The sequence below is a fragment of the Electrona antarctica genome, assembly GCF_951216825.1.
Source record: "Electrona antarctica genome assembly, chromosome: 20".
Lineage (NCBI taxonomy): Eukaryota > Metazoa > Chordata > Actinopteri > Myctophiformes > Myctophidae > Electrona > Electrona antarctica.
The window spans coordinates 33,178,856-33,205,005 of NC_136801.1; the positions used below are offsets into that span (position 1 = coordinate 33,178,856).

General features: G+C 39.9%; 1 protein-coding gene across 1 annotated transcript; it reads right to left on the reverse strand.

Moving 5' to 3' along the window:
- Positions 1–288: 288 nt before the first annotated feature.
- Positions 289–17,635, reverse strand: LOC306913145 (inositol monophosphatase 1-like). Its single transcript, XM_079489703.1, has 9 exons — positions 17,482–17,635; positions 13,958–14,067; positions 13,192–13,325; positions 11,769–11,873; positions 8,371–8,416; positions 5,922–6,030; positions 5,585–5,693; positions 3,451–3,602; positions 289–1,311 (listed from the first exon to the last, which is right to left on the reverse strand). The coding sequence occupies exons 2-9, from the start codon at positions 14,018–14,020 to the stop codon at positions 1,184–1,186; spliced, it is 846 nt and encodes a 281-aa protein (XP_079345829.1). The 5' UTR covers positions 14,021–14,067; positions 17,482–17,635; the 3' UTR covers positions 289–1,183.
- Between the last annotated feature and the right edge of the window lie 8,515 nt (positions 17,636–26,150).

A 26,150-nucleotide genomic window follows, 5' to 3' on the forward strand; every position in this document is an offset into this window, starting at 1 on the left:
AAGGGCCTTAGAGAGTGTGAATGAATTTCCATTCCGTGCGAGTACATCTGAATGGCTGTGATTAGCAGATTCCCCGGGGGCTCGGTGCCAGGCAAAAACATTACAGCCATCTTCCACTTCAATCAATATTATTTTGACAGATACATGAAAAAAGGAGGCAAAAATGAAGAGCAACGCTCAAGGTTTTCGTTGTAATTGCAGGCTGGATTGGTTGTTTCCCTTTCGCCGGAAAATAGGATATTGCCAATGTTCTTCCAAAGCATCTGCAAATGATATGACCAACCCCAATTGCAATATCTGTATTTTTATTCAGACAAATGCATGTCATTAAAATGTTTGATGTATTCTAGACTTACAAATCTGAGCCAGTATGGTGTGGTCATGACAATACAAGGTGGTATGACACTTTGGTGGTATGAAATGATGGTCAAAATAATAATAGTATACAGATTGAATTGGTCCATGAGCCAAAACCAAACCATAAGTAAAGCAGGAGACCAGACAGACACATTCAGCATATCGTCACTTGTCGGGTAGAAACCTCTTATCTCCGGCATATTCTAACTTATTATTACTACACACTACAGTGTCACACGGAAGCATCAAAAGTAGCAGATCCACAAGCTCAAAACGTGGCGCAAAGTGGAATGCAGTGTGGAATGCACTTCGCATTGCACTCAGAACTGGATTAACCCATTTAGACCTGAGGACGATTCTACAAATGTCTTCTAAATCCTGACAGTTTTCTGAAAAACCTGATTTTCTATGTCAGTGGTTCTCCAACCTTTTCATGTCAAGGACCCCCAGAATTATCTGTATTTAAAATATGTTGTTCCAGGCACCCCCCCAGAAGCAAAGATGTGAGTTAAAAGCGTTCGCTCTGAAAGAATATACATTCCAAATTTGCGCCACACGATTAAAAAAAGAATAGCAGATCTACAAGCTCATAGTGCGGCACTCGGCGCCGCGCTATGAGCTTGTAGATCTGCTATTTTTCAATAGCTAAAGTATAACATAATGCTTGAAACACCAAGAGCGTCTGCTAAATGCCTAAATTGTAAAGTGATGAGTTTTAAGCTTGTAATAGATAGATCTATTACTTTTGCTGCTTTTGAATTTGAATCCTGAAAACAGGATGAGGTTTCGATCCGACAGAGACGATAAAACAAAACGAGGTTTACGCTCATTTCTTCTCCCTTGGGGCGTCGTCTCTCTCAGCCGGGAAGATGTCGATCTCCTTGACGAGGCGGTCGGCGATGGTCTTGTTGTTCGCGGAGACCATCCTTCTGGACATCAGGTCAAACGGCCCACCTATGTATGCAGTGGTGGGAAAAAAGCACTCAAATGTTTTACTTAAGGAAAAGTATCAATACTGCAATATATAGAAATACTTTGTTATAAGTAAAAGTCTGGAATTCAAAATGTAAATTATTGGCGTACAAATTTGACAAACTGGCTTCAATGTCAGACCTGTTATCTGTTCACAGTGAATGATTCATAATATTTGTTGAGCATTCAATCAACGATCCTTTATTTTCTTAAATACTTTCAAATGTCTTTTTTTTCATTTTATCGTCTACTCAGGCTTTCGGGAGCACCCCCCCCGAACAGTTTCTGTCCTCGATGGTTCTGGTGACTCGTAATACGTGAGGGGGTCGTTTCTCTGTCTCTCTCTCTCTCTGATTTCGGGAGGTGTAGTTCCAGACTCTACTGTACACAGCATCCGGGGATTGTGGAATAGTTAAAATAAGTTGAGCTGGTTTTGACATCAGATACAACGCTACAAATATGCTGTGTAGCTTTGTATCTTTGAATCTGCCAGTGTGCATGCAGCATCAAAGACATTTTACCACTCATCCTTATTCTGTGTCGCCTCTCCAAATTCTAACTTTTTGTGGGGTTTTATTTGAACACCTTACTTACTATCATACTACAGCGTCACACAATAGCATCGATAGTAGCAGATCCACAAGCTTCAGATTGAGCTTCAGATCGACACGCTTTGAACTTGAATCCTGACAAGTAACAGTTTTGGAGGTTTCCACCCGACGGAGACGAAACATTGGCTCTTGTTAGCTTTGACCGTTTAAAAGTTTTCAAAAGCTTGTGCAATGTGTACAAAACATTACATGGACTAAAAGCCTGCGTCCTCTGAGATAATCTATAAAAAGAAAGCCGGAAAGAGGCATATTGGTATGAGGGCGACAAGCGAGAGGGGATTGTGAGGTGCATGTTTAGATGCACCTTTTGCACGGAATGCATTATCGATTCAGGGCGGCCGCACTTGTTGGAACAATCTGCCCATCGAAATAAGAGAATGTTCGACCTTCATTCCTCTCAAAGCTCGGATAAAAACATGGGATTATGGACAAATAAACCAACAAGTGCTGTGAGCATTTCTAATTAGATCTGTATCTCAGGCTTACAGTACTGTATATCTCACTTGCACATAGGTGCGTGTGTGTGTGTGTGTGTGTGTGTGTGCACATGTACGCATGATGTGTGTTTATTTATTTCCGTTGCGCTTTGTCAATGTTTTTCATGTGTTGCAAATTGTGTTTTTATCGCCTTGTTTCATGCTTTCTGTGGGGACTGCCGATGGAAACTATTTAGTGTTCATTATGTCAGGGGCGCTCGGGTGGCGCAGTGGCAAATTCCCTGCCCACCGCCGCGGAGGTTGTGGGTTCAATTCCACCGCGGTGCATTCGCCATCTTACCCAAACTGGGTAAGATGGCTTTTCATTACTATGCATCTCACACATGTGGAACTTTAAAACTGAAGAACGTGATTTCACGATTTAAAAGACTTGTAAGGATTACTTTGAGATCCAGCTGTACTTGTTAATATTAAAATGTCTATAATCTTGTAATGTGTTTGTGTTTAAATTGTATTTCATGTTCGCTGTAATCAGGGTGTCATTCATTGGAAAAGAGACCTTGCGGTTTGAGGTTTGCATGCATTTGTAATGCTGTTGAGATCTTACACACACACAAAGTCGACATTTAAGACACATAATTATGTGAAACACAGAAACAATAGCCCGCCAAAAGACATTTTTGACGACAAAATCAACTGTAGATTTAGTCGACTAAAATCTCATGATATTTAGTTGGCTGAAACTAGACTGTTTCCTATGTGCAGGTGTCCTACACACTTAATAACACAATATTTATGATGTTTTGGTATAGCCATACAGCTAACCAGTTGAAGAAATTGCAGATTGAGGCGTTAACGACTGCGGTTATGAAATAACTGAGATCATTAGGGTTTTCTGGAAATAGGCTATCTACAAGCTTTCTACAAGCTATCTACAAGCTTAAGCTTGTAGATAGCCTATTTTCGGTGCAGGACACACTTCCATATAGAAGACACGTTGACTTCTATGGAATCCAAATGACTGAAATTGGTCGTTGGCGACTGAGAACTTTTAATCCGTGAACTATACCCACCGTCCACGTCCATCAGGACTCCCCCGGCCTCGGTGACGATCACGGCCCCGGCGGCGACGTCCCAGCAGTGGATCCCGATCTCGAAGAAAGCCTCCACGGCCCCCGAGGCCACCAGGCACATGTTGGTGGCCGCGGTCCCCGAGCCACGGAGCCTAGACGAGGTCAAGGTCACAGCACCACACAGGGTCAAGGTCACAGCACCACACAGGGACAGGATACATGGCATTAAAGCAGCGGTTCCCAAACTGTTTTAGCCTGTGACTCAAATTTGAAATACATTTTCTTTTTTGGGTTGTTGTAGGAAAAGAAAATGGCATTTTTACGTGAGTCGTGATCTATTAATCCATTCAGGACGGGAACCCCTGTAAGCCCTTTTAGTGTTTTAAGCATTATGTTATACTTTAGCTATTTAAAAATAGCAGATCTAAAAGCTCATAACTTGTAGATCTGCTATTTTAGGAATATCGTGAAAATGTGGCGCTGGGGGGGTTCCTGGAACAACATATTTTCAGATGGGGGTCGGCGGCCAATTACATATATTTTGGGGATCCTTGACATGAAAATGTTTGAGAACGACTGACGTAGAAACATGGGTTTTTCAGAAAACTGTCATGATTTAGAAGGCATTTGTAGAATCGTCTAAATGGGTTAAAATTGTTCCGTTTGAGAGGGTGCACAGCCGTCTATAAACACAACACGCTATATCTCGTCTAAACATGTTAAATTGAAGGGTAATTCAAATTGTACCCATCATTTTTATAACGGACAATTTACTTTTCGGGCAGGTGCCTCTGAGACCTTAAGTGTCGACCCCTGCGGTCGGTCAATAGCAGTAATGTGTGAGTCATAGCCTGGCCTGTCTAGATACTCCCCCACCTTTACACAGAGAAGTTATGCTACCCCCCATCAGACTCGGGCTCCCGCAAGCTGCATCATACTCCCCCACCTTTACACAGAGAAGTTATGCTACCCCCATCAGACTCGGGCTCCCGCAAGCTGCATCAACAAGATGGAACTTCTCCTTTATCCCGCATGACATAAAGTTGTTCCACTGTAAAAAAATAAAAAAGGAACACGCCGGCTGCACTACTAACTCCGACAACTCCCCTCGGTCACTCACTGACCGTCTGCGCTGTGTCTACCTAATGGTCTGTCTGTGACTTGATAACTGAATGTACAGTTGGGTGCCACCGATATTGTCCCTTTTTTGACCCATTTAGGCCTGACCTCAAAATTTAAAAAAAATCCTTCTAAATCCTCCAGTTTTCTGAAATAAATATTTTCACGATTTTTCAAAAATAGCAGACCTACAAGCTCGTAGCGCGCCACTCGGTGGCGCGCTATGAGCTTGTAGATCTGCTATTTTTCAATAGCTAAATTATAACATGTTTAAAACACCAAAAGGGGTTCCCGCCCAAAATGGGTTAACTGTCCTTTTGCGCAGATCACGCAAACCTCAGCAAAAAGAAAAGGACAATATCGATGGCCTCCAACTGTATATGAGATAATGTCTTTTCATGAAAGGTGCATTTTGTCTGTGTATTGTTTATGATGTTTGCCCCTGCTGTGGGACACATTCATTCCCCCTATGGGGAAGAAATAGGTTCTTTGTTAACCACTTTACTACTAGCACTACTGGCTCCCAAACTTCTTAGCTCGCCAAAAGAGAAATTTGATTCACCCCGGCCCAGGAACCAACCGAGTGAAAATAGCAGATCTATAAGCTTGTAGATCTTTTATTTTTCCACTACCTCTTAAACGTTTGTTTGCTAATTTGTTGAATGTCTTTGATCTTTTCCTTTATTCATTCATTGGATTCTTTTGAGAAGTCACTGAATTTGTTTTTAATTCAGGAGAATTTTTTGGGGGTTTTCTTTTTAATATTTTGAAATATTAATTGAAAACAAAATGAAATGGATATTTACTCACGAGTTGCGACAAATAAAAATGTGTCCGCGACCCACAAATGGGTCCTGACCCGGCACTTGGGAAACAGTGACCTACAAGGAACACGATGTGCTACGAGCTTGTAAATGTGCCATTTTCACCAGACTATCGCTCCTTTTGACATTCAGAGGATACAGGTGCCAGGCTGAAAGGATGTTAAGAACAGCGTGCGTGCGTGTCAACTCACCCGTGCACAGGTATACAGAGAATCTTCTGCATGGTGGAGAAGATCTTAGTGACCGTTTCCTTGTCTCTGTTGGATCCCAGCTCACTGATGATCATGGTCTTCCTGATCTCTGCAATATGAACCAGTGAGATTTGATATGCTGTAAAGTATTATTATTATAACAGCACACACACACACACACACACACACACACACACACACACACACACACACACACACACACACACACACACACACACACACACACACACACACACACACACACACACACACACACACACACACACACACACACACACACACACACACACACACACACACCTCTGACTGTACATACCCGTCACGTCGGACACCTGCAGTCTCTCTCCGTCACAGAAGGCACCTTTCCCCTTCCTGCCCGTGTACATCTTGTCCTCTAAGCAGCTGTACACCACGCCAAACTCCAGCTGGATAAACAACACAAGCATTCCCCTTCAGATCACCGTCTCAATCAATCAATAAATCCTTATTTCACACTCTTAATACAGTGGTTTTCAACCTTTTTCATATCAAGGGCCATTATTTATGCTGCATTTGAGCCACGGAGACCACCCCCTTTGATGAGATACAGTATATACAGTAGCCTCCCAGACCTCAAAACGTAGAGTAGTTTGTAGTCGTTGAGTGAGATTTCGCAATTCCATGCTGCATCGATGTTGGTACCATTAGGGGAGACAACAGGCAAACGGATCGAAATAACAATTCTTCTACATTCTCTAATTCGTGTGGACTTGGAGATGTTCAACAATAATTGAACTCTTGAGAGCGTAAAATGAGATCGCTCTCAGGATTTAACCCATTTTGGGCGGGAACCCCTTTTGGTGTTAGCATTATGTTATGTTTTAGCTATTGAAAAATAGCAGATCTACAAGCTTGTAGGTCTGCTACTTTGAAAAATCGAAGAACGACTGACATAGCTTTTTCAGAAAACTGTCAGGATAGAAGACATTTTTAGAATCTGATCTCAGGTCAAAATGGGTTAAAGATCTATAAGGGTCCATTTGGATACAAACTCTCAATCTTTTTAGCTGCAGGGGATCACCCGGAACCCCCTCCAGGACCACTGGTTGAGAACCACATGCTCTAATAGATCCATATAAAACACAATACTGGGGACAACAAAGATTCAAAACAAGAAAAGGGGAAAAAATAGGTACATAAAAAAGCACTCTCTAATGTCTCCAGAAACAAGAAGAATAGGCTACCTAATTACTTTACTTGTTTATTTTTGTGCTTTTCTTTTTTCTTTATTGCTCTGTAAGGCACTTTGCGTTGCATTCATGTCATGATAGTTGGTATACTGTATATAAATAAAGTTTATCATAAATGCTTCTCTTCTTTATCATTACTAAAGCCATTATACATTTTCAACCTCGTCATAAAACAGATTCCTGAGAACAGCATATAGAGTGTTACAGATGCTACTAATGAAGGCTCTGTTCCATTCTGGTCAAACAGAGTCAGGGTGCTGCTGTTGTGCGTGTTGGCTCCAAAGGGCCCTGTAGAGGTCTGTAACTCTGAGAGTGTACACATGGAACCACATGGACCCGTCGGGGTCCATTTGGTTCCATACACTATCAGAGTTATGGGGGTCCTTGAAATTAAAAAGTTTGAGAACCACTGCACACTAAATGGAACAGAGCCTTAATTAGCATCATCGGTAACACCTGTGAAGGAAGTAGGGAAGCAACGCAGAACTAGGAAGAATATTATTCTGTGTGCAGGATTCTGAGAGCATCATGATATAATGTCCCCCATAGCTGCACCACAAGGGGGCAGTATACAGTGGTGTACAGTAAGCTTTAAAAAGGGCAATCTTGACATCATCATTACATTATTGTAAACATGTAGGTGACATATTGGCTTGTGCATATCATTTACAGCAGTGGTTCCAACTAGACTATTTTCCACTACTTCTTAAATATTAGTTTTCAATTTAATGGAATTTATTAGATTTGGCTTTGATTTATTTATGACATTACTGGAAAAGAATCTTTGAATTTTGTTATGAATTCATGGAAATTGATTTTTTGGGAATGTTTTTTTGAAAATATTTTTGAAATAATAATAATTAAAAACAAAAAGTAAATAAAGGGACCCATAAAAATGTGTCTGCGACCCACAAATGGGTCCCGACCGACCCGGCGTTTTAGGAACCAATGATTTACAACATCATCACTAGAATCTGTATGCCGGAATATTCAGGGTGAGCGACAAAATAGCAGCCAGGAGAATGAGACTCGCAGGACACTGCCAAAGACACCAGGATGCTGCCAGCCAGCAAACTGGTGCTGTGCTGAACCAACACATGGGCACCGGTCACGAGGACGTCCCATACTAACATATGTGGATGTACTCAAGAAAGATGCGGGAGTGCAAAGCACCAACGAGCTGGCCGGATGTATGGAGAACCGGGATGACTGGAAGAGACGATGGAAGGCTCGTCTGAGGACGACCTAGAGAGACTAGTGATGTGACCCAGATATATGACCATATGTGAAACATTGAGCACCTTGCATGGTTTCCTCCGCCATCGGTGTGTGAATGTGTGTGAATGGGTTAATGTAATGCACAATCTATGTAAAGCACCTTGGATAAAGGTTTAAATTGACCATTTAGAGGAATGCTGTATGCCTTCAGATCCTCCTTAGTTCCCATAATGTATTCACATTTTGCAACACTGTGAAGTGTGTCGTTTCGGTCACTATTACAAACTTTTTAATCCCCGACTTGGTTGTTTGACTGACCTCTTTATTGACGGCGAAGCCGATAGACACCGCCACGAATGGGAACCTGCGAACAAAAAGGCAACTGTTTCAGTTTTGTGATAAGTTTTAGGAACTAGGACTATTCCGGTGGGCCTGAAGAGTCTGCCCCAGTGACACAAAGGTCAAAGGCCACAGCTTCGTTGGAAACGTTTGTTCTTCTCGCTATTATGACAAAATGTGCATGTAAAACCGAACAGATATTACCAGTGGTGGAAAGTAAGTACATTTACTTGAGTACTGTACTTTACAATGTTGAGGTATTTGTACTTTGCTTGAGTATGTCAAATGTTCAGTACTTACTTGTACTTTTACTCCACTTCAATTATTTGACAACTTTAGTTGCTTCGTAGATTTTGATTATTATTACAAAACGTACATTAACCACTTCAGCCCTATATACTTTGCAGCCTTTTGAAAATGCGACGCACTGAGAGCTTGTAGATGTGCTATTTTCAAGATATTTGTATACATTTGACAACTTGAAATGGGACATTCTGCACAATGAGTACTTTTACTTTTGGTACAGTACATTTTGATGTTAATACTTTTGTACTTTTTTTTTTAAAGTACATTTTGAATTCTGGACTCTTACTTGTAAGTTGTAACAGAGTATTTCTATATTTGCAGTACTGACACTTTTACTTAAGTAAAACATTTGACTTGAATACTTTTTCCACCACTGCATATTACCCATGTACCTAAAGCGAATGTATAAAGCTAAACAGATATTACCCATGTACTAAACACATATTACCCATGTACCTAAAGCGAATGTATAAAGCTAAACAGATATTACCCATGTACTAAACACATATTACCCATGTACCTAAAGCGAATGTATAAAGCTAAACAGATATTACCCATGTACTAAACACATATTACCCATGTACCTAAAGCGAATGTATAAAGCTAAACAGATATTACCCATGTACTAAACACATATTACCCATGTACCTAAAGCGAATGTATACAGCTAAACAGATATTACCCATGTACTAAACACATATTACCCATGTACCTAAAGCGAATGTATAAAGCTAAACACATATTACCCATGTACCTAAAGCGAATGTATAAAGCTAAACACATATTACCTATGTACCTTATGCAGGGGTCACCAACATGTCTGTACACGGACAAATGTGTCAGTGGCAAAGACTTGGTCATCTCTGTGGCAAATGTTTGATTTTCTGTTTTACACACCATTTATAATGTTCTCATTATCAGAACACCCACACATACTGAATGCCAAGTCTCCAGGGTTTCTTCAGAATATGCACTTATTTATTATGACACTATGGCACATTAGCAGTTCTCAATGTTTCATTTGAAGAGACCCCCTTGACTCTGAGTGTTCAAATGGAACCAAATGGACCCTTATGAACACTCTAGTTACAGACCTATTGTGGTCATTCAGGGATGTCTATTTATGCGTTTCTGGTAATATGGAATGTTGACAAAAATCTCCACCACAAGCCAACATGGAGATGACCTTATGTGACTCGTGAATGTAAAACCAAACAGATATTACCACTGTACCTAACGTGAATGGTAAACCAAACAGATATTACCACTGTACCTAACGTGAATGGTAAACCAAACAGATATTACCACTGTACCTAACGTGAATGGTAAACCAAACAGATATTACCACTGTACCTAACGTGAATGGTAAACCAAACAGATATTACCACTGTACCTAACGTGAATGGTAAACCAAACAGATATTACCACTGTACCTAACGTGAATGGTAAACCAAACAGATATTACCACTGTACCTAACGTGAATGGTAAACCAAACAGATATTACCACTGTACCTAACGTGAATGGTAAACCAAACAGATATTACCACTGTACCTAACGTGAATGGTAAACCAAACAGATATTACCACTGTACCTAACGTGAATGGTAAACCAAACAGATATTACCACTGTACCTAACGTGAATGGTAAACCAAACAGATATTACCACTGTACCTAACGTGAATGGTAAACCAAACAGATATTACCACTGTACCTAACGTGAATGGTAAACCAAACAGATATTAACACTGTACCTAACGTGAATGGTAAACCAAACAGATATTACCACTGTACCTAACGTGAATGGTAAACCAAACAAGATATTACCACTGTACCTAACGTGAATGGTAAACCAAACAGATATTACCACTGTACCTAACGTGAATGGTAAACCAAACAAGATATTACCACTGTACCTAACGTGAATGGTAAACCAAACAGATATTACCACTGTACCTAACGTGAATGGTAAACCAAACAGATATTACCACTGTACCTAACGTGAATGGTAAACCAAACAGATATTACCACTGTACCTAACGTGAATGGTAAACCAAACAGATATTACCACTGTACCTAACGTGAATGGTAAACCAAACAGATATTACCACTGTACCTAACGTGAATGGTAAACCAAACCGATATTACACTACTGTACCTAACGTGAATGGTAAACCAAACAGATATTAACACTGTACCTAACGTGAATGGTAAACCAAATATATTACCACTGTACCTAACGTGAATGGTAAACCAAACAGATATTACCACTGTACCTAACGTGAATGGTAAACCAAACAAGATATTACCACTGTACCTAACGTGAATGGTAAACCAAATATATTACCACTGTACCTAACGTGAATGGTAAACCAAACAAGATATTACCACTGTACCTAACGTGAATGGTAAACCAAACAAGATATTACCACTGTACCTAACGTGAATGGTAAACCAAACAGATATTACCACTCTACCTAACGTGAATGGTAAACCAAACCGATATTACCACTGTACCTAACGTGAATGGTAAACCAAACAGATATTACCACTGTACCTAACGTGAATGGTAAACCAAACAGATATTACCACTGTACCTAACGTGAATGGTAAACCAAACAGATATTACCACTGTACCTAACGTCAATGGTAAACCAAACCGATATTACCACTGTACCTAACGTGAATGGTAAACCAAACAAGATATTACCACTGTACCTAACGTGAATGGTAAACCAAACAGATATTACCACTGTACCTAATGTGAATGGTAAACCAAACAGATATTACCACTGTACCTAACGTGAATGGTAAACCAAACAGATATTACCACTGTACCTAACGTGAATGGTAAACCAAACAGATATTACCACTGTACCTAACGTGAATGGTAAACCAAACAGATATTACCACTGTACCTAACGTGAATGGTAAACCAAACAGATATTACCACTGTACCTAACGTGAATGGTAAACCAAACAGGATATTACCACTGTACCTAACGTGAATGGTAAACCAAACAGGATATTCCCACTGTACCTAACGTGAATGGTAAACCAAACCGATCTTACCCGTGTACAAAGTTGGTGGTCCCGTCCACGGGGTCTACGATCCATGTGGGGTTGTCAGTAAACACACATGGCTGGCCGGCCGCTACAGACTCCTCCCCGATGAAGCTGGAACAGAGCGTGACAAAAACGTTTATTAAAGACATTGCCGTCCCTAACGTCCAGTGTTGTTTTAGTCGACTAAAACTAAGACGGAAAATGTTCGCCGACTACCTTTTTTCACTGAGGAAAACTAAATGGAAACTAAATTTAAAACTAAGCTATGATGACTAAAACTAAGACTAAACATACTGACAATTTCGTCAACAAATAAAAACTAGACTAAAATGTTAGGAAGGGACAAGAGATCCAGTATAAGTCATTTTACACTTGGTTGCATGCTGGAAATAGCCGATCTACAAGCTCACAACGCGTCGCGCTGCGACACGTGAGCATGTAGATAGACTATTTTCAGCATGACTATTTTCATTACGATGGCATCAAGGCCCGCCAAAATACATTTTAGTCGACTAAATCAACTGTAGATTTAGTCGACTAAAATCCTATGATATTTAGTCGACTAAAACTAGACAAACACCAAGACATTCCAGGTGACTAAAACTATTCAAGAGACTATGACTAAAACTTGCTGCCAAAAACAACACTGCTAACGTCTAATAAGCATATAATGCACAGTATACACCCCTGCTATACCGTATGCTCACGCACCTTCATGCCGTATCTCAGGTTTATGTGTAAATAATGTACATTTTTAACTTTGTTTCTTTTACTTGATATCCTTGCCCTCCCTTTTTCTTCTTCCCTTTCTCTTCTATGAAAAAACATGATACGGCCGGGAACTATGCACAAAAACTAATTTCACCTACTCCTTTACTTTGTAAATCTGTGCTGCGCGCGCGCGCACACGCACACGCACACGCACACGCACACACACACACACACACACACACACACACACACACACACACACACACACACACACACACACACCCCCCCCCCCCTTTCCAGTTGATAGGCCTATAGGAACTACTTTCAGTTTGACTTTACAAAAGAATGTGCAATTCCATCCGAGAGTGACAATGTGGTTACTTCGGCTCGTTGCTCAACCTGAAAATCTGGAGTGTTTGAACAGACTCTGGTCTACATGGTTGTCTCCATTTTTCAGAATATTTTGATTTATAGTCTTTTGAATAACACACCATTTAGTCTTAGACCTATTAATCTTCTGAAAAACCTTAGTCTTAGTCAACAAAATTAACACTGGTTGTCTCTCATAGTGTAAAGATGGGAGGTCTTCTATGTGTAAGTAAGTAAGCAAGTAAGTGTGTGTGCGTGTGCATGTGCGTGCGTGCGTGCGTGCGTGCGTGCGTGCGTGCGTGCGTGCGTGCGTGCGTGCGTGCGTGCGTGTGTCTGCATAGTGACCGACCTGTGCGAGGGGAACTTCTCCTTGACGGAGGAGATGATGATCTTCTCCACCATCTGGTCCGTCTGCGTCACCAGGTCCACCGAGGAGCTCTTGGTCATGATCTTCACGTTGTTCTGGAGCGCGTCCCTGATCACCTGGACAACACAGAACATTAAGGCTCCCAAACATTTCAGTGTCGCACCCCCCCAATCATCTTTGAACTGGGGACCCCCAAAATAATCATCTTTGAACTGGGGACCCCCAAAATAATCATCTTTGAACTGGGGACCCGCAAAATAATCATCTTTGAACTGGGGACCCCCAAAATAATCATCTTTGAACTGGGGACCCCCAAAATAATCATCTTTGAACTGGGAACCCCCAAAATAATCATCTTTGAACTGGGGACCCCCAAAATAATCATCTTTGAACTGGGGACCCCCAAAATAATCATCTTTGAACTAGGGAACTGGGCTCAGACAGACATACAGTGTAAGAGTATAAGCATTAAATGACATGAGCAAATGTATTCACAGTCAGGCTAAACATCGTCTAAGTCTAATAGCCCCGGGGGAACGTTCCACAATTTTTAATAGTCACCCCGTTTGAGATTACAAACAATAAATCATGTCCGGGCCGCCGAGACAGGCCCTCGAGCAAGAGTCTGAGGTGCAACTTTGGGCTTTTGACAGTCACTCTTAGATGTGTGATGAATGCCAGGGCCAGTGGGACGGGGAGAAACGTGTGACAGCTCCATGGTGGATGATGGCTCAGATTTATTTCATACCTCCCCGGCTTTCCTGGCCACAGCCACAGCGTGGTCGAACGATTCCTGCCATTGGTCAGCCATCTTGGTTTTTTCTTTTTTGTTGTCTTAAGTTTCTTCTTGACAAGAACCTGTGAAAAATGAAAGTCGTTCGTATGTCAGACTTCACGGCGACATGAAAATCGTTCATTAGTCACCACCATTGGTGGAAGACGTGCTGGAATTATTATGATGTTTTACTTAAAGGACCACTTCACCACTTTTCAACCTATCTTCATATAATAGGTCCTCACTAATAATCATGAAAAAATGGTGCAATTTTTTTCTACTCTGTCTGTGTCTCATAGGAGGGCTGTGGGCAGTTCAGAAACCGTCTTCCAGTGACATTATCGATGGGGAATACAAGCCAATAGGAACTGCAGGCTTTCTAGTCCTGAAAAGTTGCAATCCGAAAATGGAAGCCATCCTTCTCACGATAATGAAAATCTATTTTTTTTAAACAAAATCTTGTTTAAAAAAAGATCTGCCTAATGATGATGTCACTGGAAGACGGTTTCTAAACTGCCCACAGCCTTCCTATGAGACACAGACTTGAGTAGAAAAAAATCGTGCCATTTTATCATGATTATTAGTGAGGACCTATTATATGAAGATTGAAGGTTGAAAAGTGGTGAAGTGGTCCTTTAAGTAAAAGTATCAATACCAAAACGTAGAAAACAGTGAAGTGGCCAATCGAGTGGCAACGTGAGATGAGATGAGAGATGAGATATACTTCATTAATCCCCGAGGGGAAATTGAAGCGTTACATCAGCATAATGTGGCACCGCAAATAAATAAAGCTAAAACTACTGGACAAACAGAAAAAACAACAGACACAAGTGGACATAACCACACAAGACCAGGACCACCAAGGACCTCACCATATGCCATTTGGGGGAGGCAGTTCGTATGCATTATACTATGAGAAACATAATACACAGAGTAAATGATGGAAAGTTAGTAACCAAATGGACCCTTATAGATCGTGCTCGGACAGACCTAGGGACAGACCCAGGGACACACATAGCTGTCTATAGGAGTGGTTGCGTTGCACCACTCAAAAAAAACACAAAAGTTTAAACATTGGAGGGAGAGGATCTGCCTTCGGAGGCCGACAGAACGTGACATGCATGCCTGCCTGGCAGTGGTGGAAACTAAAGTAATCAGGTTCATTCAGGTTCATGAACTTGATGTGGTCATTGATGAAGTATACATTTAATTAAGTACTGTACTTAAGTACAGTACTTAAGTACAGTTTGACCATTTGAAAATAGACGATCTACAAGCTCACAATGCATCGCTGAGTGAGCTTGTAGATCTGCTATTTTCAAAAGATTTGTATACATTTTGAAAACTTGAAATGGGACATTCTGCATGAAGTCAAGAGTATATTTTCTACTTTTGAAAATTAAAGTACATTTTGATACCAATACTTTTGTACTTTTACGCAAGTACATTTTTATTTCCAGACTTGTATGGAGTAGTTCTACATTGCAGTATTGATACTCTTAAGTGAAATAATTGAGTACTTTTTCCACCACTGCTTGCTTGGCACAACCTCTTACAACATAAGGGCGGTTACGTAACACTGTGGTTGTCGCTGGCATCCGTACGTCTGTCTGTCCGTCCTGTGAAAAAAACTGACATTGATGTCAGTAGCATTGTCAGTGCTGTTTTGATATATTAGTGACCTCACTATCAGAAGCAAGCTTTTGTTTTTAATATATTACAGTCAGTTGTATCTTGTGTCGGGTGCTTTTCTTTAGGGTGGGATGGGGAGTCATGTTCATCCACTTACAATTTAGGCATTTTTGCAAATGGTCTTATTCCAGAGCGATTTGGTAAAGACAAGGTAATACATCAAATGCATAGAGCAGGGTTTCTCAAACTGGGAAATTCACCCAAAATTGGCTATATTGGGTGAATGTTCACACGTGAATTCACGCCACACGTCAATCAGCCAACTTAAAAACATGCTCAACTGTAATAGACTTTATCTCACACCCCTGCTGCCATAGCCATTGGCCCGGTTTCCCAAAGGACACATGGTGTAAGAGGTATGGTGTTGCACATGCTCAGATGCCCTCTGAAGCCTAACATAGACATTTCGTGCATAGTTGTGCCACGCAATGGTAGGCCTCAGAGTCAGGTCTACCATTCACAGGCTTCTGTGTGCGGCCTAGAGGACATCTGAGCATGTGCAACACCATACCTCTTACACCATCTGTCCTTTGGGAAACCGGGCCATTTTCTTTTTAAGTGGTGCAACCACTCCTATAGACCAGGGGTGTCTCGGGACCCCTGACCCGCCCCCTCCCGGCCCCCAATATAAATTGACTGCTACAATAACCTTAATAATAGAGACAATACACCATAAATAAATACTGAAACCAGATAATCATTAGGGAAGGTGTATACCGGTATGTGTACTATATGTAAACTCTTTTTTCCAGCCATTCAGTTGCAGCAAAAATTGTATTTTTTTTGAAAATAATTTGGGTACCCCCCAAAATAATTTGGCGACCCCCAGAAGGGTCGCGACCCACGGGTTGAGAACCCCTGCTATAGACAGCTATATGTGTGTGTGTCCGTCCCTGACACACACAGGCCAGGGAGGAGGGCTTGTACAGTACAGTACAGTACAGTACAGTACAGTACAGTACAGTACAGTACAGTACAGTACAGTACAGTACAGTACAGTACAGTACAGTACAGTACAGTACAGTACAGTACCACTCACTTCAGACAGGTAATTTTTCTTTACAAAGCTGTTTCGTAATGTGTTCACTTCTTACTATCCTATCTTGCAGTACATTGTGTTTATTGTGTTTGTGTTGTATTATATGCCCGAGTGCAGCCACGACTTCTTGCTAGGGAGGTTTGCACAAAGAGTCTTCAACTTGTACTTGTGTCTTGCATGTTTGCTCTTTTCTGATCTGCTGAAAGACTGTGCAGCTACATGAGGACAAGGACCCGGTGGTGGAAAAAGTACTATTTGTTTTTACTTAAGTAAAAGAAGCAATACTGCAATGTAGAAATACAAATACAATGTAGAAATACTATAAGTCCAGAATTCAAAATGTACTTCAGTACAAGTACACAAGTATTGGTATCAAAATGTATGCCAATAATAAATGTATAAAAATACTTACAAAGTAAAGTAAAGTAATAAACAGTATATAAATATTTCCACATGCTTAAAAAAAGCAGATCTACAAGCTCATTGCATGGCACAAAGTAACACTCTAAGAGCTTGTATATCTGCTATGTTTGAAAAGCCAAAGTCAAAAATAAAAATGCTTATGGTTTTTATTCATGGTTAAAGTGGTTCAAATCTAAAATGACACACACAGACACTTTCCCGGATTGAACGTCTTAACACACAAAACAAAACTATGCACTGCAATTAATGTAGCATAGGAGGCTACACCTTGCCAATAAAAGTTGTACAGTAATTTAATTTACCCATGCATGCAATTCTGAAAAGAACTAACTTAATACAGTACCTTGGATTGGAAAGCGGGCACAGCAGGGATGTCAGGACAGGAGATGACTGTGGATGCGATGAGCTCCCTGGAGTCAAAAGGAAAAAAAAGGTGTGTGTCGCTGCGAGAGAGTTGATTTAAAACATCTGGCATGAGAAACTTAAGACGGGGAAAAGTACTAGTACCGCCCTCACTGATTTAGTCATAGACAACCCACGGGAACAGGAAAAAAAAACAAAACAAAAAACAATGAGCTGCCACAGAGACAGAGAGACAGGCCTGCAGCAACACGATGAGACTCGATGCGCCGTCAAAGAAATGGTGATGAGGCAACTTCCCTGAGATACAACTGACTAGTACATCCTCTTTGTAAATTAGTTCAGTCATAACACTTAGCGGATTAATTTGTCACTTTTCTAGACACACACACACACTTGCAGGCTGTTGTGTGGCGTCTGTGGTGTATTTTTTTTATACAAACAAAAAGGCAGAAATAATCTGCGTTAGTTTACCTTCATTGTAGTCCGTTGGTTCTCAACATGGGGTCCGGGCCCTCAGGGGTCCTGGGGGGGTGGGGTGGGGGCTCTATTAGAAAAATAACAGATCTACAAGCTCAAGCTTGTACATCTGCTATTTTTGAAAATATTAAAAAAAATTAAAAAAAAATCTGAAAACGTTTGGAAAAACTTAATTAACAACTAACAAATCTACATGTCAATCTACTTGACATGACAAAGTTTGAGAACTACTGATTCGGTCAATAGATTATACATTATTACACTTCCCATGGAACTATACATTATTACACTTCCCATGGAACTACAAGATTGGCATTAAGACAAAAAGGAAGAGGGGGGGGTTCCTGTTTCCTGTCTAATTACTGTACCAGTTCCTTTGTTACATTCCACTACGAGGAAAAAATATCTTTTTCTTTTAAATAGTCCCTTGATAGACTATTGTGTGACCCTTTTAGTCGGTTTGTTTAGGAGGGAATAATACTATTCAGACATACAACACATGCAATAGAACACATCACTCCCCACAATCTCTTTTTGTACCGATTGTTGCTGCCGGGCAGAAACCTCTTATCTCCATATTGTAACGTTTTGTGTGGGGTTTTTAGGGGTGCACGATTATGAAATTATGACCGAACTCCGATCTCCGATTATTTGCAGGGTCATATCTGACCGATACCGATTCTGACCGATTCCGATATTATGCAGAGGACCACGATGGAAAAAAACCTTAGGCTCTAGGGGCGTCTTGGCCCAAAGCCTGTTACTCTTTTCCAAATGTCTGTCTTCACAACTGGTGAAAATCGATTAAAATAATCTGGATTGTTTTGAGACCAATCCGATTTTTATGGCTGATATGGCCTATTCCGATTACGCTACCGATTATATCGTGCATCCCTAGTTGTTTTTTGTATTAACGTCCTTCTTGATCGAACTACAGCGTCACACAAAAGCATCACAAGTAGCAGATCTGAAAGCTCAAAATGCAGTGCGAAGCAACACGTTTTGAGCTTGTAGATCTGCTGCTTTCGAATTTGAATCCTGAAGAGTAACAGTTTTGGACATAATGAGGTTTCCACCCGACATAGACCATAATACCGTTTTGTATTTGTTGACATGTACTCTACTAGTGTGCACGTTTTATGTTTACATGTTGATGAATTGATTATGCATATAGGACCACAACAAGTCCCCATTAGGACATTTCTGACATTCAACCTACCAAACAAAACACAGATCGATGCAATGGTTCACTCAGGCAAAATGTATAACTTGTGCATACTGAATAGACCCAATATAATATACAGTTATTTCACTGGATTTTCCATTCCTGCCAACCTGACATAACAGGTTTAACACACGCACGCACACACACACACACACGGCTATACCGAGGGAGCATGATTTAGTAGTCCAATAAAACCCTGCCAAGAGCATTGCAACACTCCCTGCCATTTGCACTCTACCTACATATTAATTGCACCTTTTCATACTGCACTGTAACTGACATTAAGATGAAGTTTATGACAAACTCTGTTAAAAGCATTGCAGCAGATTAAAAAAGATCTAGATTCGGACACCAAAGTTGCGATCTCATTTAAATTTGAGCAAGAACCGTGCAGCACTAGTTGGCTGTCCAATTCATTTTAGTTAGTCTTGTGTTTTTGCTACAAGAGAGAGAGACTTTAAGACAGGTTTATAAAGCAAGCTCTTAAAGCTGCTATAAGCAATGATGTCAACATTTTAACTTTTTTTGTATTCAGACAGCCAGCAATGAGTAAAACGCTCCCAAAAATAATTTAGTCTCTGTGACACATCTAGGGGCCACAATCTGCATTCAAAGATTTTCCTAGAAGCTTTGTCATTGGTCGATTTGCCTGTCTACTTCCTGATTGGTCATTTCAACCAGGTTTTTTCCTTCCAATGACAAAGCTTCTAGGAACATCTTTGAATGCAGATTGTGGCCCCTAGATGTGCCATTGCTGGCTGTCTGAATACCAAAAAATAAATGAAAAAACAAAGTCAATAAAATGTTGACATATTATTGCTTATAGCAGCTTTAAACAAAAAAAATGAGAAGGAAAATCGACATTTGACATCACATCACATTTGAAGAAGAATTGTGCAGCACTTACTGGAATTTCAAATAAGGTGGGGAAACACTGCCGAGGTTATGATTTGGCCTCACCCAAGCTCTCTAAAATACAGGGACACTTATATAGATATATAATATACATTTTACAATAAATTTTAAATCTAAATTTAATTTTGATTGATTGATTGATTTATTAACAGTTTGCAGAATTACAGTACATTTAAAGTACAACTCAATACAACAACTGTTAACTGTGAGTGGACGACACCATAAAGCATTACCCTCGTTTACAATAGGGCCCACCGTTTTCAATTCATCAAAACAATTAGAGACGTACGAATATACACAACAAGCCTGTTTTCTCAACTCGCTGTTTTCTGCAAGACATTACTCTATAAGCCATATCTCCAAAACTGGTTGGCCAAACTGAACAACCAATGTCAATTTGAAGCTATGATTCCCTGCTTTCATATGACATGAAAAAACGAAAATTCAAAAAATTCCAATGGCAGTCCCTCAGTCAAATTTAGTCACATATAGTCAAAACAGGAAATCATCATAGAGGAGGTAAAAAGGGAAAATAAACATACAGTGAGGGGGAAAAGGGGTGGGTGTGGGATACACACATATTACAAACTATGTGAAACCACAACATCAAATAATCAAATAAAATAGTGTGGTTTAAATAACTTGTTTTTGTTCCCTACAAAATCACAACCGCACATCACAACCGGTGCAAAACAACCGGCTGGCGACCGGAAGTGCAGCGGCAGCCCAAGCTGAACGCGGAAGGTTTGGATGCATATAGATAGAGAGCATTAATCTTCATACCACAACAGCCGCTACGGTAGTAGTAGAACCGTTCCATTTTCATACATTTTTCATGTTTTGTTTTTAAAAGGAATTGATATGGTTATCTAGATATGAACTAGTATGTTAATATCAGACTCTGAACTTGACCCCTATCTGTTGCACAACCTTTAAATCCACTGACAGTCTTCATGCTAATAGAGGGAAACATGGAGTCAGCTGAAATACCAACACTTAACCCTCACACCTTCATTAATAATACATAAGGTATGCGATATGTTTGGCACCGTGACCCCTTTTCCACCGGTTGGTTCCCAATGGGAGCCAGAGCTCCAAAATTGGTGGGCAAACTATACCATATATTAAATTGTTTATAGGATCAATACAAGTAAATTAATACATGATAACCCTTCCACAGTAGTAGCTTTTTCATATTTTCGATTATTTTGCATATTTTCCTACATAATGCCTTATTTGCATATTTAAAAATGTAAAATTTGTAATACAATAAATCATTGTCTTTGTGTAAGTACTCAATTGGGGAAGTTTAATGGTGATAACAATCTAATATAGGTATGGTTTTGCCCACTCAATTCATAATTAAAGTTTCAATTTTGGAGCTCTGGCTCATGGACTAAAAAACAAAAAGAACTGAACCGGTTCCCATTGGGAACCAACCGGTGGAAAAGGGGCCAGATTGCAAAACATAGTTCACGTTCTGAAACAAAGTTTACTGTCCTATATATATATATTTTGTGATTCTTTGTTCAAATGTTTCAATGGGAAAAGGCGTCAGTCTTGCACTTCAAATGATCAATGAAGTGGGACTTAACTCTAACCCTAAAGTTGGTTGCACACTGGACGCGTTTTTCGGAAAAAACGACGGAAAAACGCAGCTAAAAATCCGAAAAACGCGTCCAGTGAGCAACCACCTTAACACATTTTGGGTGGGAACCCCTTATGGTGTTTTAAACATTGTTATAATTTAGCTATTTTTGAAAAATCGTGAAAATATTTATTTCAGAAAACTGGAGGATTTAGAAGATTTTAATTTTGAGGTCAGGCCTAAATGGGTTAAGGGTCCTTTCAGACGGGGGGAGCGAGTAGTACGCAGGCCTTGGGGTGAAAAAAAAAGCTCACCACAATTCATGTCTAGTCACCCGCGGGCGTGTCCACCAAACGAGCATGTTTTGTTTTTAAAAGGAATTGATATGGTTATCTAGATATGAACTAGTATGTTAATATCAGACTCTGAACTTGACCCCTATCTGTTGCACAACCTTTAAATCCACTGACAGTCTTCATGCTAATAGAGGGAAACATGGAGTCAGCTGAAATACCAACACTTAACCCTCACACCTTCATTAATAATACATAAGGTATGCGATATGTTTGGCACCGTGACCCCTTTTCCACCGGTTGGTTCCCAATGGGAGCCAGAGCTCCAAAATTGGTGGGCAAACTATACCATATATTAAATTGTTTATAGGATCAATACAAGTAAATTAATACATGATAACCCTTCCACAGTAGTAGCTTTTTCATATTTTCGATTATTTTGCATATTTCCCTACATAATGCCTTATTTGCATATTTAAAAATGTAAAATTTGTAATACAATAAATCATTGTCTTTGTGTAAGTACTCAATTGGGGAAGTTTAATGGTGATAACAATCTAATATAGGTATGGTTTTGCCCACTCAATTCATAATTAAAGTTTCAATTTTGGAGCTCTGGCTCATGGACTAAAAAACAAAAAGAACTGAACCGGTTCCCATTGGGAACCAACCGGTGGAAAAGGGGCCAGATTGCAAAACATAGTTCACGTTCTGAAACAAAGTTTACTGTCCTATATATATATATTTTGTGATTCTTTGTTCAAATGTTTCAATGGGAAAAGGCGTCAGTCTTGCACTTCAAATGATCAATGAAGTGGGACTTAACTCTAACCCTAAAGTTGGTTGCACACTGGACGCGTTTTTCGGAAAAAACGACGGAAAAACGCAGCTAAAAATCCGAAAAACGCGTCCAGTGAGCAACCACCTTAACACATTTTGGGTGGGAACCCCTTATGGTGTTTTAAACATTGTTATAATTTAGCTATTTTTGAAAAATCGTGAAAATATTTATTTCAGAAAACTGGAGGATTTAGAAGATTTTAATTTTGAGGTCAGGCCTAAATGGGTTAAGGGTCCTTTCAGACGGGGGGAGCGAGTAGTACGCAGGCCTTGGGGTGAAAAAAAAAGCTCACCACAATTCATGTCTAGTCACCCGCGGGCGTGTCCACCAAACGAGCATGCACGCGACAATTTCGCAGGACCTCGCCCATTAAAATACGCTTGCGTAATCCCCCCCCCCCCCCCCCCCCCCCCCCGAGGGCATTGCTGCACGGTTTTGAAATGGACTATAATGTGACCAGAATGGAAACAAGTTCCCAGGACTTTTCTTTGTGTTATCCTGTTAGCCTAAAGGTTTTACTGGGCCGTTTACATTTCTGCCAATGAAAAATCAAGAAGAAAAAAGGCGAAAGAAAGAGGAAGGCAGTTCACATTGGGTCATTCATCCAGGAAGGTTTGACAAATGAGTTACCTGTAAGTACCGTTACAGACAGACAGACAACTGGTGCAAAACAGTCCCGTCCAAAAATCGAATAATTTGAACAACACTCAAATAACTGATATGCTTAGCTTTGATTTGCTAGTTGTACTTCTTCAGGAAGTTGGGGGCTGAAGTGAAATGTGATTACAACAACAACAAGTGTGTTTCGTTGTTAAATTGTCTCAAAGCTTTGTAGCAATTCCCCCCACTTGTGAAAGAGGATAGGGTCACATTTGCAACAACCATGAACAACCGTGAAATACGAGTGACTTCCCTGCAAAACCATTAGCAGTGTTGAATGACCAAGAAACAGAAATAACCAACATTGCTGTTGGGCAGAAAGCTCTTATCTCTATATTTATACATTGTGTTTAACCCATTTAGGCCCGACCTCAAAATTTTAAAAAAAAATCTTCCAAATCCTCCAGTTTTCTGAAATAAATATTTTCACGATTTTTCAAAAATAGCAGACCTACAAGCTCGTAGCGCGCCACTCGGTGGTTGCGCTATGAGCTTGTAGATCTGCTATTTTTCAATAGCTAAATTATAACAATGTTTAAAACACCAAAAGGGGTTCCCGCCCAGAATGGGTTGAGACAAAAAAAAAAGTCCTTTACTTGATCATAACAGTGTCACACAAAAGCATCACAAGTATGGAATGGACATATGAGGTTTCCACCACCCGACAGACGACATATTCATATTGTAATTAAATATTGCCTTGGTGGGGAATGAATTCAAGTTTCAAGAACTTGCAGTGAGTGCACATCATTGTACATCTCTGTACTAATATTACATTTCTGCTGCACCTTTGGTGCGATTAAAAAGGAGAAGTACTACGGCCGGGTTGTTGAAACAGGTTTAGACACGATGATCTGGTGATACACACGCCACACCTTGCATAACTCCATATTACGAAACACCCAAACCTGTCTTCACTGCATTGCTATGAACACTATTTGGAAATGATTGTCTAGCGGCTATTAATGAGAATATAATAGTAGCACGAGAGTGAATTGTAAAATCGGTTACAAATCTATTCCTGAACATCCATGTCAAAATATCTGTACCTTCCAATTCCAATTAAGCACTATGATTCCCCTTACGGTTAATATAAGAATAGACACAAATATTGTGAGGTATTTGCAGTGGCTTTATTATAGTTATAAATGCCCTTTTGGTCTTCCGTTTAAAAAACAAACAAACATAAACTTAAACATATTAATCCAATTAGCGGTAATTCAATATTACATAACAGGTACTGGAAGAGTGCCTTAACACAATAAACTGTAAAATTGTTAACAAAAACAAGCATTTGGGCACATATATTATTGCCGGGTACTTTACAAAATACAGTGATGGAAAGTAATAGTGGTGTAAAGTAAGTAAGTACATTTACTTAAGTGCTGTACTTAAGTACAATTTTGAGGTATTTGTATTGTATTTGAGTATTTACAATTTCCAATACTTTTACTTATACTACTCTAAATCTTGGATCACACAATTGTACTTTTACCCTACTACAATTATGTGACAACTTTAGTTACTAGGTACTTTGTATATTGATTATAATTATACAAAACATACATTAACCACTTCAGCCATACATTTCGGTCATTTGGAAATACACAAAACATTATGAACTTGTGGAGCGGCTATTTTCGAAAGGTTTGTATACATTTGATAATTTGAAATGTCTTCAAGGGAAAAGCTCGCTCGACTCAAGGACAGTCTGGAAGAGTTCATATTTGAAATGGGACATCCTGCATGATGAGTACTTTTACTTTTGGTACATTAAGTACATTTTAATGCCAATACTTTTGTACTTTCACAAGTACATTTTGAAATCCGGACTTTTACTTTACTTGAAAGTATTTCTATAGTGCAGTATTTTTCCACCACTGACAAAATATCAAAGTATTCATATTACATTTTCTTTTACCTCTAAATAATGTAATCAATTACAATGAATGAGTGCTGTACATACAGTACTGTATTATCATTAGGTTCTTAAGGCAAAGACTGAAACCTGACATTTTAAAAAGCGAGCAGCCGTGTGTGTGTGTGTGTGTGTGTGTGTGCGTGTGTGAGTGCGCCGTGCGTGTGTGCGTAATATGTTCAGTTAAAGCAGCACTATGTAGTTTGGGGTATCAGTGTTCACTTTGGCAGCCAACGTCTTGACTTCATTACCCAAGAGTCTCTGCAAGGATGTCAGGCGAGGACGTGCTGTGATTGGCCAGTCTTCGCTTTGACTACTCAGTTCTGCCTCGGTGCCTTGGCAAATGCCAGGTTGAAACTCGTCTCCCCGGCCTATAGACGAATCCGTGGAGCGGTGCCAGGTGTGGGCAATAATTACTGAGGTGTCAAGCAGCGCTTAACTCATACATCGCCAAGATCGTCTTTGGATGTCTTTTTTGCATGTAAAAAAAAAAAAATATATATATATATATATATATATATATATATATATATATATATATATATATATATATTACAATTCACAACTCTGCTCTGCACGCGCTCGTAACACTTCGGTTCCGGTGCGATGAAAAAAAAAAACAGAAAAAAAAAACGGAAATGAAACGGCTTATGCTGTCTATGGGAACAGAGTTTTTAGACTCCTAATATCTCCTGATTCTTCTTCCAGGCAGAACCTGTTACATAGCGGTTT